Source organism: Peromyscus californicus, unplaced genomic scaffold (assembly GCF_007827085.1).
Source record: "Peromyscus californicus insignis strain IS unplaced genomic scaffold, ASM782708v3 Scaffold_7__1_contigs__length_154581171, whole genome shotgun sequence".
Lineage (NCBI taxonomy): Eukaryota > Metazoa > Chordata > Mammalia > Rodentia > Cricetidae > Peromyscus > Peromyscus californicus.
This window is the reverse complement of record NW_026294595.1, coordinates 127,932,711-127,949,841: the sequence shown is the minus strand read 5'-3', so window position 1 is coordinate 127,949,841 and position 17,131 is coordinate 127,932,711. Positions and strand designations below refer to the sequence as shown.

At 53.3% G+C, this 17,131-nt stretch overlaps 1 protein-coding gene across 1 annotated transcript; it reads right to left on the bottom strand.

Annotated features, from left to right (window-relative positions):
• Positions 1–1,834: 1,834 nt before the first annotated feature.
• Bpifb3 (BPI fold containing family B member 3) lies at positions 1,835–16,430 on the bottom strand. Its single transcript, XM_052726409.1, has 15 exons — positions 16,316–16,430; positions 15,406–15,562; positions 13,736–13,840; positions 13,271–13,411; positions 12,060–12,123; positions 11,054–11,114; positions 9,907–9,998; positions 9,601–9,780; positions 7,259–7,312; positions 5,724–5,894; positions 5,175–5,242; positions 4,002–4,044; positions 3,190–3,253; positions 2,692–2,768; positions 1,835–1,995 (listed from the first exon to the last, which is right to left on the bottom strand). The coding sequence occupies exons 1-15, from the start codon at positions 16,428–16,430 to the stop codon at positions 1,966–1,968; spliced, it is 1,422 nt and encodes a 473-aa protein (XP_052582369.1). The 3' UTR covers positions 1,835–1,965.
• Between the last annotated feature and the right edge of the window lie 701 nt (positions 16,431–17,131).

The window sequence follows — 17,131 nt, the reverse complement described above, 5'->3', positions numbered from 1 at the left end:
CATATGAGCCCTATGGAGACATTTCATACTTAATCCACAGCAGCATGGAACCCCCCCTCAGTCTGGGCACTGTGGGATTCAGTCCTTAGTAGGGTGGTAAGCAGACTCCGTCCCTGACTTTGGGGAACTCTCAGTCAAGTGTGAGAATTAGACCAGGTGTCTTGATGTGGACACTAAGCACCCCAATGGTAGGAACAAGGGTTCCAGCCTAACTCCGGGAGAAGATCCAGGAATAGGAAGCCATGTGAAGATCTGACCAGGTTGCTACTCACTCACACATGCCAAGCTCTCTTTCCAGCACCTGACAAGGGCTGACTTCAGCCCTCTGAGGAACTGGGTGAGAACCGTGACTTCCCTGTGTCACAGACAAGCATCTGCTGTGGTCTGGATGTGCTCCCTGTGTGATGGAGCCAGTGGGAGGTGTTGAGTTTGTGGGGACTCCAGCCTCATGCACAGATGAGTACCCCTCTATCAGGCAAGAGGTGAATTCCACAGTGTGGAATTGGTTCCTAAAAAAAGTGTTCTCCCCCGCCCCCACCTCTGTGCGTGTGTGCGTGTGTGTGTGTGTGTGTGTGTGTGTGTGTGTGTGTGTGTGTGTGTGTGTTTGTGTGTGTGTGTTTCCCTCTCCTTTTTCCTCTCCCTCTTCATCTCTTTCCTGTCTTTGGCCTGCTGTCTGGCATTATGGGATGGCACATCCAGAAGAACCCCAGCAGACTTCAGCCCCTCCATCTTGGATGTCCTGTCCTCTAGAATGGCGAGCCAGTAAACTCCCGTCCATTGTGAACCAGCCAGTTTTAGACATCTTGTTGCAGTCCCTCAGCACATATGGGAATATGGGACTGAGACAGAGCTCAAGGCCAGGCATCTGGGCCCCTTTAGCTGCAATAGAAGACTGCCTGGACCACAGAGTGGGAGCTTGGGCGGCTTCCTCCCGTGTGCATTGGGTGATGCCTGGGGGACTAGTAAAACCTACTTTACTAATCTTTTTTTGTTTAGTGATGAATTTGTTTGAGCAATGAACTTGAGGGGAGCTCCATCCCAGATGTGAGCAGCACCGCTATTCCATAGGCTAGAAGCCTAGGGAATAGGACAGGAAGGAGGAGGAAGGAATTCCTGACACACCCCAGTACCATGATATCTGCCTCAGTTGCAGTCCATAGGATGGAGCCAGCCTGTCACAGTCTGAAATCTCCAAAAGCATGAGCCCAAATAAATCCTTTAAACTGTGTCTCCTGGAGAGCTGTCACACTGGTGAATGAAGCTGACCATGCCATGTGTCAAGAGCATTTGGTCGTACTCTCTTGTTCTAGTGACATCCCTGTCTTCTCTTGGGTCAATGGGCATCTCTCCAGGGCAGGGCAAGCCTCACTCAGCCTTGCTTCATGGAGTTTCAGCTCCTTTTCTCCTTGGAAAACTCCTACTCACCCCTCAAAATTCAGCTCATATATCCTTCTAAGAAGTGTCCAAAAGTTAGAGACACAGGTTATGGAGGAGGGAGAGTGGGGAATGAACCACAGGGAGAAGAAGAGTTGGAGAGGCATGACAAGGACCAAAGGCTTCTCAGGCCAGCCAGGTGGAATGGGACACAGCACTCCAAGAACTAGGCCCCAGGTCCCCTTGTCTCTCAATAGTTCCTGCTTAGAATGAGGGCGGTCAATGGAAGCCAAGGCCAATGCTGCTCCTGCATCATTAGGGAATGAACCAGCAGGCAGACACAAGACCAAGGATCAGTTTATTGAAGCTGGGACTGAACCAAGGTGCTGTGTGCTTTGTGAAGCAGACCTGTGGCTGCCCAGCTGTTCCCCACCCTCAAACAAGCAGAGTCACAGGGACAGAGGGCAAGGTGGACCCAGGTGGACAGGGGGCACTTATACTGTCACCAATGCAGGCTAGAGACTGGGAAGAAAACTGAGTGTAGACAGACAGGACTCTGAAGTGGACAGGAAGAGTAGCAGCCATATTGCCTCATGGAGCCACGGTCAGCACAACTGCATTCTGCAAGAATAGGAATTCTCAGTTAGGTCTCCAAGCCCCAGTCCTACATATCTGCTGCCCCTCATGCCTGGCCACCTGCTCTGAGACCCAGCATTAAATGAGGGTTGAGCAGGTGAATGTGTCTGGTGTGGGTCAGGTTGCTGACTCAGACTTAAGTTCAAGGGCCATTTTTACAAATAACATACTGAATAACCTTGACACCCCTTGGTCTTACTCCTCAGCTTAAAAACTGGTACAGAAACCCCTGTTCTGCTCACTTCCTAGAGCTGTCCCAAGATTCAGAAGTAGGCTGATTTGAACAGGTTTGTGGCCAAAAAAAAAAGTGTGTTGAGGGTATCACAATCTATTAGTCATGCCTGCCACAGGCACAAGATGAGAGAAGATCAAAACAAGTATTTGCTATCCGTGAACCAAAGAACTGTGAGTTCTGTGAGTTTATTTGAGGTTCCTTCTTCAGGTCAGACATGTCATAATTCAACAGAATTCGGTGATTGATTGACAATGTCTGCCACAGGCAAGGAAGGAAAAAGTAGAAATACATGTGCTATATATTAGCTATTTCTGAGATAAGCTATATAGAAATGATACAGAGGCAGGTCAGAGGGTGAGGCAGAGCATGCCCCTCAGAGGTGTCAAACATGTCTCTCCAGGCATAAGCTTAAGTGACATCTGGGGCACATCCACAGGGAGGCTCACCTCAATGACGTCTACTGCTGAATTGGCAAAGTTGACATTGAGAATCTTAGGTAGGGGTATCCCAACCTCCAGGTGTTCTGTGAAGAGAAAATGGTTGAAGACAACGATGGGGGTGTCTCAAACCCTGATGATGGACAGACCCTTCTCCCTATGGGAACTCAGCTTCTTGTGGCAAATTCCTATTTACCCTACCATACCCAAACAAAACAAGACAATTCCCATCTTTTCTATGTCCCATTTGTGGTTCCCCTTCAGCCACATCTCCTAGACGCATCAGTCCCTGTACCCTTTGTCAGCTCTAGTTGATACGGCTGCTTCCCACTTGACTGTGAGCACTTAAGCAGGGCCCAGGTGAGGTTAACTCTGGCAGCCCAAAGCAGAGCACGATGGTGTTGGTCACTGCTGCGTGAATGGAAACACTGGCATCTCTCTGGCCTCAGTGCCTTTCTCATCAGTGCAAGGGGGCGAGGAGCAAACCCGTCTCCAGTTCAGCCATACCGTTGAGCCTCTGCACATAGACAGCCCGGACCACATCACTCAGCCATTCTTCTAGACGGGATGCCTGCAACAGAGGATGGTGTGGGTAGGACTTCATGGGAAACGAGAGGCCTGGAAGCCTCCAGCAAGGCTGAAGAAATAGTTTCTGACAGGTAACGGGTCGCCTGAACTGGGCTGTCTACCCAATACCAATTGAGACTCTGCTTAATACAAGCTTCACCCTTAGCCTGGGATCTTAGAACACATTTCATTCTAGAAGATTCTGTGGGTTAGGGTGGGTGTGGCTGACAAAGGGAGAAGGAAATGTGTCCATCTCCAGTACCATAATTCTGACCTTAGAATTTAGATAGTTTGGGAGCCTTCAGAAAATTCTAGAATCTAAGGCTGTCCCTGAGATTTCAGAACCTCAGAAGTCTCTGAGAATCAGGAGCCTCAGGGCTCTGTGGGGCTCTGAAATGCTAGAACTTTCTGGGCTCAGGACTTTGCGTGAAGTTCCAGATCTTTGGACCTTGTGAGCCTTTAGACGTTTACAAATGAGGATCCAAGACCTTGGAAGAACACGGGATTGGCTTGGCTTTCCTAAGATGATCAGTGCCACTTTTACATACATACACACACACACACACACACACACACACACACACAGGTGCACAAGCAAACACAAAGCATGAACACTAGCACACTCCCTCTGTTTTTCTGCTCTGATCTGTTGGAGCTGGGCCCATACAGAGGCAGCCATGACCTTGACTCAGCCCCCACTCCCCACCCAAATGTTCTGCCCTCTGCCAAGCTCCTTCTTCCCAGGAACTTACGTCAAAAGGTTGGGGAAAGGAGGAGGCCAGCTGGACACTCAGCCTGACAGAGAGAAAAGAAATATTGAGAGGTCCTAGCAGCTCCTCACATCCTGCTGAGAGCTGTTCATCTAGCTTACCCTGGCCCACGCCAGTCATGGCTTTCCAGGGACAAGGAACAGGACTCAGGCCTAGTTTATCTCTCTCCAGCCTCGGCCCAGGGTCTCTGTCTTCCTCCTTGTGAAATGGCCTGGGAGGCCCTTACTTCCCTTCTGAGACCTCCCAGCAGGTACCCATCTGCCTGTGTGTATGAGTGGCCTTTCCCTAGCCTGACACTGCACATGGACCAGTCCACATCCAGCAGGTGCTCACTAATAGCAGTGTGTACCAGGTGACCCAAGTGCAGTTCAGGGCAAGTCTAGACCTCCGTCTTCTCTTCTGAAGTGCTGTGGCATGAACTGCCACTAAGAGGCAGAGATGAGCGGGCAGCAGACCTGGTGGAGGAGGGCAGCAATGGAACCACAGGGAAGTTGTGGGTACCAAAGCAGGGAGATGTAATACTGGGTGCTGTGGCTCAGGACGGGCAAGTCTCAAAGACATCTGGGAAATCCTCTACCACTGAGACAGGGGCCAGACAGACTTCGTAGCCAGAGCACCAGCTGGAGAGGGAGGCCTAGATCACAGGTTCATTGCTTGAGTCTATGTTACAGTCTACTTTACAAACTGTAAAGTGCTGTGCTGGGAAGTGTGTGAAAGCATGAAGAGAATGATCTTCGGCCTTCATCTTAGCTGTTTGGATTCTCTGGATATCCAGTTAACAAGGGGAATCTAAGGAAGGAGTCCATACGAGGCAGAAGCATCTGGGGCTCCTGTCCCTGTGGTCAGCCTCAGGCTGATGGCACAGGGTGCAGCCTCCACGTCCTGGGGCAGGCTCACTGTAAGGAGCAATCTCTGAGCATAGGGAGCAGTGACGGGGCTAATCAGAGCCACCTCCTCTGAGCCCCACTGCCTCATCTGTAGAGACCACCACATCCCCTTCCTGTGGGGCTTAAGGTGAGACAAATCCACTAAACACCCAGCTCAGTGTTGTGAACCAATACCAGTGTTGTGAACCAAAGTGAGCCCCTATGTTAGCCAGTTCCTGATTCTTGTGTCTAGAGGGAGGGACAAGGCCACCCTAGGACCCCACATTACCGTTCCAGGGACAGGGATATGTGCAGCTTGGTAGTGGATGGAGCCAGCTGGGCATTTAGAGTCATAACCTGGGGAGAAGAGAGGGTAGATGTTTTCCCTGACTCTGCAAGGCATAGGAACAGTAGCCTGGGTGCCAGGAGAACCTCTGGCCATTCCTGCCATGGGTTGCTCGGGTCTTACTGTGTGGCAGGAGCTGTGGGAGTTCTTGGCTGCAGACCTTGGAGAGACCCCCTGTTTAACCCATGGGGGAGCTAGAGGCTTCCTAGGGCACTTGAGCTATCCTAGAAAGATAGCAGAGGAGACAAGCAGGGCAGGTGGAGCACAAGGCATGCGGGACCAGCAGGCTGAGGCAGGCAACAGGTTCAGCTGAGCAGAGGCAGGCCACTGGGGAGCAACTCCCAGGACTCAAGGAAACAGTGTGGGCCCACTGGGCCAGAGAAGAATTAGGGGCTGGTGGAAGCTGACTAAACAGCTAGGTTTAGTTCAGAGATCATATGGGGGACCTAGCTGTGCCACATGAGGCTTCCCACCCTCCTCTCAACCACTTACCCCATTCAACTGGAAGAGGGCTACAGGACTTCCTTGAGGGACAGAAGACAGCACATGGATGGTCGCTGGGATGGAGACCGAGGCCTTCTTGCTCTTCAGCACGACCATGGGTGCTTTTGTCACCCGTATGGAGAGCAGGAGGTGCTGACCAGGGGGCAGCTTCCCCAGGGCCTGGGAGAGATGAGAAGAGAAGAGCAGGCATGAAGACAGCTTAGATGCCCAGTATTAGAAACAGACAGTCAGACAGCCGACAGACGGACACACTGGCCGTCTACTAGGTAAGAGGCGCCATGCTTGGCATCAAGGTTACAGCCTGGCCCAGGCTAGCAGGCACCTGGCCTCATCAAGGTGGCAAGCCTCTAACCCGTGGGGCCACCAGATCAGACTTCCTGCACAGGCAAAAGCTTCCCTAAGCAAGCTGGGCGTGGGGGCACACATCACAACTCCCAGCACAAAAGGATCAAGACTGAAAGCTAGCCTTGGCGAAATAACAAGTTCAAGGGTCAAAAATAAAACAACAAACACAAACCGCTGCAACCCGAGGGCCCTCCCAGCTGTCTTTGCCACCCAACCTGCCTCCTGCCCTCAAGAGGGTCTCCTGAATATCCAGTCCCAGGCCCCTCCTCTCCTGAGACTCCTCTGCCCTTCAGCTTTGATGCAAGGCTGAGAGATGCAAGTCCCCTCTCGCTCCCTGAGGCCGCCTGAAGCCATCCCCTTCATGGACTCACAGACCGTGTCCTTCACACCCAGTGCAGCAGCCACCTGCATCCTCTGTCCCTCTGTCCAACTCCCCTCAGACTCTGCCGCCACTCTAAGATCCCTAAGGTAATAGTAGTCATCACAACATCAGCATGATTTCTGATTCTCCCAGCTGGAAAGTGGTGGGTCCAGTCCCAGATGAATTATGGGGAAGCTGGACCCTAAGATCTTGTACTAATCACTATCCCCATCCATGACTCTTCTCCTCTCTCTTCTCCAGGACAGAGAAGAGCAAGAGCAGGGGACATCTTCAGGTCTGGGGGACCCTTGAGGGTGAATCTTGTGATTCCCAGCATTGATAATTCGGTAACTTGGGAATCTGAGCTTGGGACACTGGCCTTCAGATTCCAGCATGTGGGTGTTCTGGGGTGGGGGCATGACTCTGTTCTAAACTGCTGTGTTATTCTGATTTCCATCACTTCTCAAAAGCCAGGTGTCACTGGGACACACAGAATGCTCTAATTGAGTGCTTCCTTCTACTGAGTGTCCACCGAGGAAGGACCACAGCAGTGGCCTGGGAAGACTCTCCTGTCCTCTGCCTGCAGGAGTGCCTGTGACCACCAAACTCAGGTGGCTTCTGGGACACTCTGGTTCTTTCCTCAGTCAGTTGTGCTATCAGGAAAGAATATGATTGTTAGCACTCCACACTTTAGTATGAATTTGGACTCAGTATTAATCATGGGTGTCTAGAGAGATGCCCTGGGGAAGACTCTGGAGTCCATTCAGGTTCATGGGGAAAGAGCCACGCTGATGGAACCCCTAAGAGGGCCACATACCTCAGGGGCCAAAGCTGCCAGGTCGGTCGTTGTCAGCGGGATATTTCTGGGAACCTGGACATGAGAGCAAACAAGAGGTTGGTGGAGAAGGAAGGAATCCCCGTGCATGTGCGTAAGACAGGAATATGTCCCTCCCACCTTGCCTCGCCACAGACATTCCCACCTATTAGTGATGACTGACCCTGTACCAGGTGCCAGATGGTGTAGAGCGCTCTTCCCAGCTTCCCTTGCACTGCCCACACAGCAGTTCAGCAGCTGAGCTAACACTACCCTCACTTTACACAAAGGATGCTAAAGCTCTGCCCAGGGTCTATCCTTGGCTAACGGCAGACCAGGATGTGCAGGATATGCAACTGAGCTGCCTGTTATCAGACCCCTCTCATTGCTGCCAGACCCTAGCAGAAAGTACAGGTTTGGCCCCAGGTATTCTTGTCCATCACCCCAGTGATCACTCATGAATATGACCATTTCCAGTCTTTATACGTCAGGGGGTTCAGATAAGATTTCCAGCTCTACCTGAAATGTTAGGAAGTGTGATCACACTGGGCCCTTGGGGTAGCTAGGTAGTAGTGGTCACCATGGTCCTATCAGATTGCTAAGCAATAGTGACCCCACATAAACCACCTATAAGAACAGATCTGTCACCAGCACTCAGGAGGCAGAGCCAGGCGGATCTCTGTGAGTTCGAGGCCAGCCTAGTCTACAGAGCAAGATCCAGGAAAGGCACCAAAACTACACGGAGAAACCTTGTCTCAGAAAAAGAAAAAAAAAAAAAAAAAAGATCTGTCCACACTCTGACCCCAGGGCTCCAGGAGCACTCTCGGGCTCAGCCAACACACCATGATGGTGACAGCATAAGGTGTGTTCTGGCATGACGTCTCATCAAAGAGCTCACAGCCCCAGTCATAAGTCATCCGATGACACACGTTACGGAATATCCTTTACATTGTGTGAAGATGTGTCACTGTGATTGGTTAAATAAAGAGCTGAATGGTCGATAGCTAGGTAGGAAGAAGTTAGGCAGGATTTCTGGGGACAAAGAGGATTCAGAGAGGAAGAAAGTTGGGGTCACTAACCAGATGTGGAAAAAGCAGCATGAGCAGTACAGAAATATGAGGTAACAAGTCACGTGACAGAATGTAGATTAAAGTAAATGAGTTCATGTAAGTAATAAGAGCTAGTGGGACAAGCCTAAGGTAAGGCCGAGCTTTCATAATTAATTATAAGTCTCCATGTTGTTATTTGGGAGCTGGTGGTACAGAAAAAGACTTGCTACATATGACACCCAGTATGTGGCACCATATATATCGAGTCTTTCTCTGTTCTGCCAGGCCCCAAATAATGACATGGATTTCATATTAATTATGAAAGCTCGGCCTATAGCTTAGGCTTGTTTCTAACTATCTCGTATATCTTAAATTAACCCATATTTTTCATCTACATTCTAACATGTGGCTTTTTACCCTTCTTTCATTCTGTACCTCCAACTTGTCTTACATCTCCTGGTGTCTCCTTGATTCCTCTCCCTCTCTCTTTCTCTGTCAGGAAGTCCCACCTATACCTCCTGCCTAGCTATTAACCATTCAGCTCTTTATTAAACCAATCAGAAGGCACCCTGGCAAAAATACATCTTTACAATGTAAACAAATATTCCACAACAGACACATTTCCCTCCTTTAGACTCTGCCTTATGCTCAGCTAAAGACTCCTAGAGACCCCTTCCCACCCTGCATGAGGTGACAGGCCAACCCTCTTGCCTTAAGCCTAAGCTGTATGTGAGGCCTCCCCATAGCTCAGAGATCACTCTTCTAGGTAAGCTGAGACCAAGAAAATGCCTCTTGTGGGGCTTCTAAAGGTCAGGCCTTTTAAACCACTGGAACAGAAGCAAGGAAGTCCCAGAAGCTCCAGAACAAAAGTGAAAGTGACCTTAGGCAGAGTCTAACCCTAGCTTTTTTTTTTCCCTCCAACTCAAATCTACTCTTAAGAAAGTAGACGAGATGTTAGCCATTCCTACATTCGTGTAAAATAGCTTACACTCAAGAAAGGTTCATTGGTGCAAGGACAGGAGGAAAGCTGCCTTCACTCTATGCCAGTTCTGGCTGTAGGGGGTGGCTTTCTGGAGGGTTGAGTTTAGAAGGCTTCAGACGTGAAGGTATGAAGGATTGTTGACATCCTCCTCTAGGACAGGGTGGACAACAGCGTGTGTGCTCTACACACACCCAGCCCTCACTTACAGAGAACAGGCTAAGCAAGGCTGTGAGTGACTATGGGGAAACTCAGCGCCAGCTCTGCCAAGGCCGGGGAGCAGGTGTCCCTCCCCAGCATCGCCGGATCCCACTCACCACCTCAGGGGTTATGTCGAGGTCGAGGGCACCGTTGGTCTGCAGGAGCCCAAACACGGTGCTGAAGAGGTAGAGTGGGACAGTCACTTGGGAGGTGTGGTCCTCCTTGGGGGGCACCTTGACTGGGAGGCGTGGCTTGGGGAAATCAATGACATCACCAGTTACGCTCTTCACGATGGGCTGCAGGGCAGAAGACAGCAGAGACAGGGGGGTCCGTGACGGCTCAGCCTCCTGGCCTTGCCCGGGATCCCCATCCACCTTGTGGCTCCCTCACTGATCCTGCTGAATTGGTCTTGAGACACTCACGTTCACGTCCAGTTCAATGTACTGGTTGGAGATGAGGGGCAGTGTAGCCAGAGTGAACTCCACAGACCCCAGAGGCCCAAGGGGCACCAGGCCTGCAGGAGAGAGGGCAGACAGGACAACCTCAACCCAGCTGCCAGGAACTGTCATTTACTGAGCACCTGCTGCATACTTACCTTTAACCCAGAACTCATTGGGGTGCTGCTGTCACCCCATCTCACCTAGCTAGCGGAGGGCCACAGACCGAGACCACACAGTGACAAAACCTGTGCTCCTGTTTTTAGGCCTGCTGTGGCTGACCCATGCCTACCTGACGGAGGTGTGGCCAGAGCACCATCCTGCCCTGACCTTCTCATACTTCCCCAAGTACAGAGGTCTCCACAAAGCAGAGAGATGGAGTCACTGGGCTGCATGGCCGTGGCTGCCTGGCTGAAGCCTCTGGGCCTGTGGCTTCCATCTCCACAGAGAAGCTTTGCCTCCTGTTTCAGCCCCAAGTTCTCAGTGGCTGTCTATCTGCAGACCCTGGGTGCTCAGTGAGTGTCTGTCTGCCTCTCTGCAGACCCTGGGTGCTCAGTGAGTGTCTGTCTGTCTGCAGACCCTGGGTGCTCAGTGAGTGTCTGTTTGTCTGTCTGCAGACCCTGGGTGCTCAGCAAGTGTCTGTTTGTCTGTCTGCAGACCCTGGGTGCTCAGTGAGTGTCTGCCTGTCTGCAGACCCTGGGTGCTCAGTGAGTGTCTGTCTGTCTGTCTGCAGACCCTGGGTGCTCAGCAAGTGTCTGTTTGTCTGTCTGCAGACCCTGGGTGCTCAGTGAGTGTCTGCCTGTCTGCAGACCCTGGGTGCTCAGTGAGTGTCTGTCTGCCTGTCTGCAGACCCTGGGTGCTCAGTGAGTGTCTGTCTGTCTGCAGCAGCCAGCAGGTGGAGATCTCAGATGTGGCTGCTCTGAGGCTCTGCACCCTGTGCCAGCTGGGCTCCTCCCTAGACATGCTCCTTAGTACCCCTTCCTAGGTCTCCACCCTAGGGTTTCCAGAGATTGCCCCAAAGTGGAGTGGACAGTCTGAGGAGGAAGAGTCCCCTCTCCCCTCACTTCCCTCCATGGCCACCTGCTCAATGGTGAGAGAAGGATCACAGGGAAGGGACAGGGCCCCTACTTACTCAGCGTAGCCCCCAAGAGTTCGTTCACCACACTTAGCACGCTGTCTACCACAGGGCACAGCTGTACAGGAGGAGACGGAGGTCACTGGAGAGATAAGGGTGTACCCTGCTTGGGGCAGGAGACAGCCGCCTCTCTCCAAAACGGCTGGTTCTGTGGTGCTGAGGCTCAAAGCAGAGTGTGGGGACAGGCTGGGGACGGAGGGCACAGCGCACACGGGCACCCCATTTCACATCTCTGTTACATGAACCCCATTAGGAAGTGCTAAAGGCTGTTGGGGGGTGTGCGGTAGAGATTACAGAGATCACTGAAGCAAGGGCACAATAGCTGTTCTTCCCTCTACAGTCGCAGGTCTGTCCTGCCACTCCAGAAGACCTGTGGTCAGAAGTCCCAAGGTACCTCATCTTCCCTGTCATCCAAAAAACCCATCACACTCTGCCCTGCACTCACTGGACCCTGTGCTGTGAGTGCACCAAGCAGGCACTTGGCCCACCCAAGTGAGACTCCAGCCCAGCACCTCAGTCTACAGTTGGGGTCGGAGATGAAGGGCTGGCTGCCTGCCAAGGTCACAGTATCGGCAGACACATATGACAGGGTGAGACAAGACTGGTGCCCCAAGTTCCAGCTCAGCACGGGAGGAGGTGGGGGGGAGTGGCTGCAGGCAGGCAGCTGGTGTAACCTGCAGCCCTGGGCAGCCCAGGAGGAGCACCAGACAGAGAAGCCACAGCACAACCCCACCCAGAGTAACAGCCAAGGACTCTGGCGAAAGCGCTTCCAGCACACAGCCCCAGAGCCCGGGATGAGCCTCCTTGGGTCCACCTGAGATGTCCTCTCCCTTCCCATGGCCTCACTGCTTCCTTCAGTCCAGAGTAGACTATCCATCCACTTCCACCCACACAGTTCTCCTCACATATCTTAGGGATGCCAGCTAACTGCCCTTGGCAGCCCGGGGTGGGTGGGAGGGGAGTGGCGGGGGGGGGGGGGAGAGGGGCGCGGGCGCAAACTCACCAGTCCGGGCAGCACTTTGCACAGTGTCTGTTCTACGAGCCCAAAGATCGGTGTGGGCAGCAGCCTGGGTGGAGGAGACGTGAAGGTGGACAGCAGGCCAGGTGGACGGCAGGCCAGGTGGACCAGTGGCTCTGCCTTTCTCCTGTCTCTTCCTTTGGTGAGGTTCCAGGGGCTTTGGGGACCTGTATTTAAGCCCTGGCTCTGCCTTCCTATGGTCCACCCATGGCTTTAGCTTCCCTGGCTAGACAGCCTCACCCTATCCTGTGTCACTGCCAGATTAGAGAGGGACCACACATGCCTACTATGCAGCCTGTGCTCCGGAAGTGTCCGACCACCCCCACCCCCATCCCCCGCTGTCCCACCCAACAGTTGTAGGCAAGGGTCATTTGCATGTGCAGCAATGTCTGGCTTAGCATGGGGCTCAATAAACAATGAATGAATAAATGAATGGGTTGATAGCCTGAGGATAAGCGATATTGGTTGGGCTCAGACCTGTCTGGAGACCATGGGGATACAGGTCAGACGAGCACAAAGCCACATTCCCAGACAGCAGCAGTACCCTGGGCTTACTACCCAAAGACCATCAGAACAGACACTGGAATTTAAGAAGCCCAAAGGCCCCATCCCTGTTAAAGCCTTTACAGAGGACCTCCATCCTTTACTGGCGCTAACACCAAGCCAGCAAGGTCGGGGAGCTGGGGCTTGGCCTAGGATGAAGACAGTGCCAGGGAGACAGAGGAGGAGTGAGCCAGGGGAGGACAGCGCAGCGTCAGAGACCAGCTTCTGTGCCTGCCTCGTCTGCGTCTGAGACCTTGGGAAGACCTTTTGCCCTGCAGGGGCTCTGCTCTCTCCCTAGAGTGAGGCTGGTCACGAGTCTGGGCAGGTGGATGTGAAGGTGTGTGCCGACGCACACAGAAGGAGACACAGAGGCCCTGACCTGGAGCAATGGTCCCAGAATCACACAAGTCAGAGGCAAAGCTGAGGCTCCTACATGCTGAGAGCAGGGACAGAGAGATTCTGGGAGATAGGGAGCCCTGAGCAGGACCCTAGAGACAGGAGAAGGACGTCACTCTGGAGTAGGTGTGTTGTGAGCTACGGCTTGGTTTTCATGCCTGGGACAAAGCCTGGGGCTGCAGGGCAGCATGACATTCTCAGGCAGAGCTGGGAGACAGGCTGGATGTGAACAAGCTGGTCCCAAGCCAGAGACTCACCCTGACGTCAGACTGATGCGGCCCAGGAGTGTGTTGCAGCGCTTAAGGACCAGAATGGGTGTCCCCCGTGGGCTTATGCCCAGGGCCACCTTCGAGGACACATTCACTTCGGCTGCCAGCTGCAAGAGGCCCACCAGGGGACTGCAAGACCCCCAAAATGAATATGGCCTGCCTCCCAGGCCTTCCCCATCTCACCACGCCCAGGCCATGCCCACTCCATCCTTGGGCCTGGATGGCAGGGGGCCTGGCCCCCAAGCATCTGCACCCCCCTCTTCCCCACCTCAGGCAGTGGAGGAGAGCCTGAGAAATGCCACGGAAGTCTGGGGATCATCAATGAGGTGGGGTTCTCTGAGGGAATGGAATAGAGTGGGGCCCAAGAGAAACAGAATGGGAGTCCCTTGGGAAGGAAGCAGGGTAGGGAAAATGGGGGAGGCAATGGATGGGGGCTCCCAGAAGCACACTCACCCGGAGCCATGCAGGCTGACCTTGGTGTGCAGGGTCAGCTGCACCCCGAACCCTGCCAGCAGCTTGATTGACACTTTGGGCAGAGTAAGTTCCTCTATCCTCAGCCTGGAGAAGGGGTGGAGTAGGTTGCTCACTCCTACATACGCTGGGGCCTGGGCGGACCCTGACCAGCAGATTCCCGGTATGGTCCAGGCTGAGCCATGTAACCCCAGCATCACAGTTGGAGGCCCTGTCCTATCTGGCAGCCTCCTCAGCCCTAATTAGGTCTCTACCTGTGACGTTGGGCACCACCCAGAGAACACCCTACAAGGGATTTCTTATTATCCTTCCAGCTCATTCTCACTGTTCCTGCCTGGAGCTCCCATTCCTGACACCCTTTAACTTGGCACTCTCCTCCAGCTGGCTGAGTCCTCCTGGGTTTCCTGATTTCAGACAGACATCCCCTCCTCCAGGAAGTCCTCCTTCCTGGTTCTCAGCCTGTAGTTTACAGCCCTGTCATATCAGGCTTTGGCACATTCTACAGCTCCTTGAAGCAAGGACGACATGAGGCTCATTCAGCCAGGGAGGTATGGAGAGATGTGGAATCTAGTAATAGTGATAGCGTTTTTTGAGTGCTCACTGACTACATGGTTCTCTTTGGCCTGCTGCATACATATTAACGCTGTCCCGATATCGTGATATCCAACCAGGACACTTCACACCCCTGCTCTGTGGCTACCTCACTGTGACTAGGAAAACATCACACTGCTCTGTGTCTCAACGTCCACATGTGTAAAACCCAGACACTGACAAGGTCTACCTCAGAGTGACTCAACGAAGCTGAGCGGTCTCAGCCGTCACCAGCCGCCCTCGGAGATGTGGGTGCTATGTGGGGGCCAGGCCCCCATCTCCTCTGTCATCACAAGCCTATGCTCCTCAACCGACTAGATGCCCTGATTCGCTCCGGCCATGACCAAGCGCGTGGGCTGCAGTCCTACACACACATGGTCCCCTCCACCACCGAGTGAGCACAGCGAGGACCTTCCCTGTGTGGCTTCCACCCACTCACCTGCGGAGGGAGTTGACACGTGTCTCATCTCTGCATTTGGTAGACCAACTTACCAGCAGTGCTTAGGGTCACCTAGAAACCCCTGTTGGTGACTGCTCTGCTCAAAGTATTAGCCACTTGCTCATGTCTTTCATTCTAAACTTATCACAAAGCCCTGTTTATGCAATGAGGGCATTCCAGGGAACAGCTCCGATGAGAATTCTTCCCCTCCTCGGTTTTATAATCTACTGTGGTGACAAACCAGTAAAATGTGTGGTGTGTACAGAGTGAGCGTCCCCTGGAGACCCTGAAGTGTGGAGGGGCTGAGGAGGAGCTCGGCAGGGCCAGAGTCTTCTGAACAGACACCCAAAAGAGATGAAGGAAGGAGCCAGACAGACACCTGGGTTAGCCCAGAGAAACCAAGCAACCTTCCCCGGGTCACACAGCAAGCCACTGCAATTGTCTCCACCCACACCTGAGCGACAGTGGCGTGAGGCTCTGCGTGCCCTGCCAGGCTCACAGTTATTTTCTCCCCCACCTTCCTGCACCACCCTCACTGCCTACCAGTGATCACAGCCCCTCTTCCCAGTGGCAGGTGGGGACAAGCCTTCCTGCAGAGCCCCTCAGAGCCCTGAGGCCTCACCCAGAGAGTTCCTCCACAAGACTGAAGATGCCCCCGTAGCTCAGCAGGCCGCCGCCTCCAAGCAACCCTCCTGCGCCCAGGAGGCCCTGGTTCACCGATGTCACTGTTCCCAGCACATTTTGTAGAATAGGACCCCCAACCAGTGAGTTCTGGATGGCTACAGAGAAGGAGGGAAGGAGAAGATTCAATAAACTCTTCCTCCACCCTGAGGACCAGGACCAAAGCCTCTGCCCTTTCCTCTGAGCTTCAGGAGCTGTTTCCACTAGGATTGACATGTCACATTCAAGAGGCGGGAGCTCCTCCCACTGGCCCCACTTATGGTACCCAGGGAAATAATGATCACGCCCCCCTGACAATCCCTGCATCTAAAGACAGACAAAAGACCAGAAAGGGGCAGACACTGCTTAGTGTCAGAGCAAACACAATGTGAGGCCCTGAGTCAAACTCAGGCTCCAAATCCCAGTGCTATCCTGCAGCGGGAATGGAGAGTGGATCGAGGGATTTGATGGCAGTGCAGGAGCAACCCCAACCTTGAGGTCCACAGCCTGACTCTGTGACTGTGGGCAGGGTGAAGGGGCCCCACTGTGGGTAGCCCTGCACTGTCCCTGAGATGATCACACCCAATACAAGAGGTGGGGATACGACACAACAAGTCCCTTGTCCATGCCTGTCACTAGCCCCAGGCAGCTCTACACAGCCCAGTTCTCTGCTCCAGGAAGAGGCATCTTGGTCACTGGAGGAGCTGGAGAGCAAGCCCAAGCCAGAGTGTGGTGCCGGCTCCTCCAGGGAGCTCACAGAATACAGCAGAATATGTCAGCTGAGCACTGAGAGCCTCGGCTCGAATAGCTGTCTGTGATGCCAACAGTCACGATCGGATCCCTCCCAGTCTGCCCACCTGCCCTTGGCTCACCTTTGCCCAGTTCATCTTTGTCAATCCGAGCAAGTGTGCCCACTGTCTCAAGCAGCCCCAGGCTCGGAGTGGCCAGGCCCCAGAGCAGAAGCAGGGTGTACACACCCAGCATCATCAGCTGCACACCTGTGGGGGAGGGGGGAGACTTTTCCAGGTCTGCACACCCAGCCTGACCCCTCCTGCTCTCCATCACTGTCACTGCTGCTCTGGAGCCCTCTTTCCTTCCTGGATAGCCAGGTGTGGCTTTACTCCTGCCCTATCCAGCCACCGCATAGGGGAAGCATCGCATTGCCCAGCACAGCTTCCAACGCCTGCATGGGATCCCTTTTTGCAGGTGGGAAAACTGAGGCCCAGAAACTGGAGGGAACTCAACCAAGAGCTAACCACCAGTAGGACCAACATTGTACTCTGAATCCACGTGACTTAATAGTTGTCATGTGGCTCTGTAAGCCCGGCAGGGTCTGGGGTAAATGCTTCAGTGAGACCCTCCTTGACAGCAGGGAGGGAGCTGTGGCTCCAGATTGCTTCCTTGTGGGCTGCCAATGCCGTTTCAGGACTAGCTGGTCAGAGACACACAGCACTCAGTCTAAAATATCCCTCCTCTCCACCTCTATGCCCGTTGTCACTGACGTGGAAAACAGGGTGAAGGCAGAGCGTAAAGAGCTGGTTATAACTATAAATCCACAGAGCTGATTTCCCTTTAGGTGTGTCTCCATCTATTCCCTCACACTAGATACCCCTCAGTGGCTCCCGCTACCCCAGGGATGAGGCCCAGGGCTCCTCACTATTACTCACAAATCTCTTTAGCCACCTTGG

What these genes read in the sequence shown, in the direction of transcription:
- Bpifb3 (XM_052726409.1), bottom strand. Translation starts at nt 16,430, where the DNA reads ATGATGCTGGGTGTGTACACCCTGCTTCTGCTCTGGGGCCTGGCCACT. An exon ending in TCGACATAACCCCTGAGGTG is followed by an intron (nt 7,313 to 9,600) that starts GTGAGTGGGATC and finishes TCTCATGTCCAG; the next exon opens with GTTCCCAGAAATATCCCGCT. An exon ending in CAGCAGTAGACGTCATTGAG is followed by an intron (nt 1,996 to 2,691) that starts GTGAGCCTCCCT and finishes CTATTCTTGCAG; the next exon opens with AATGCAGTTGTGCTGACCGT.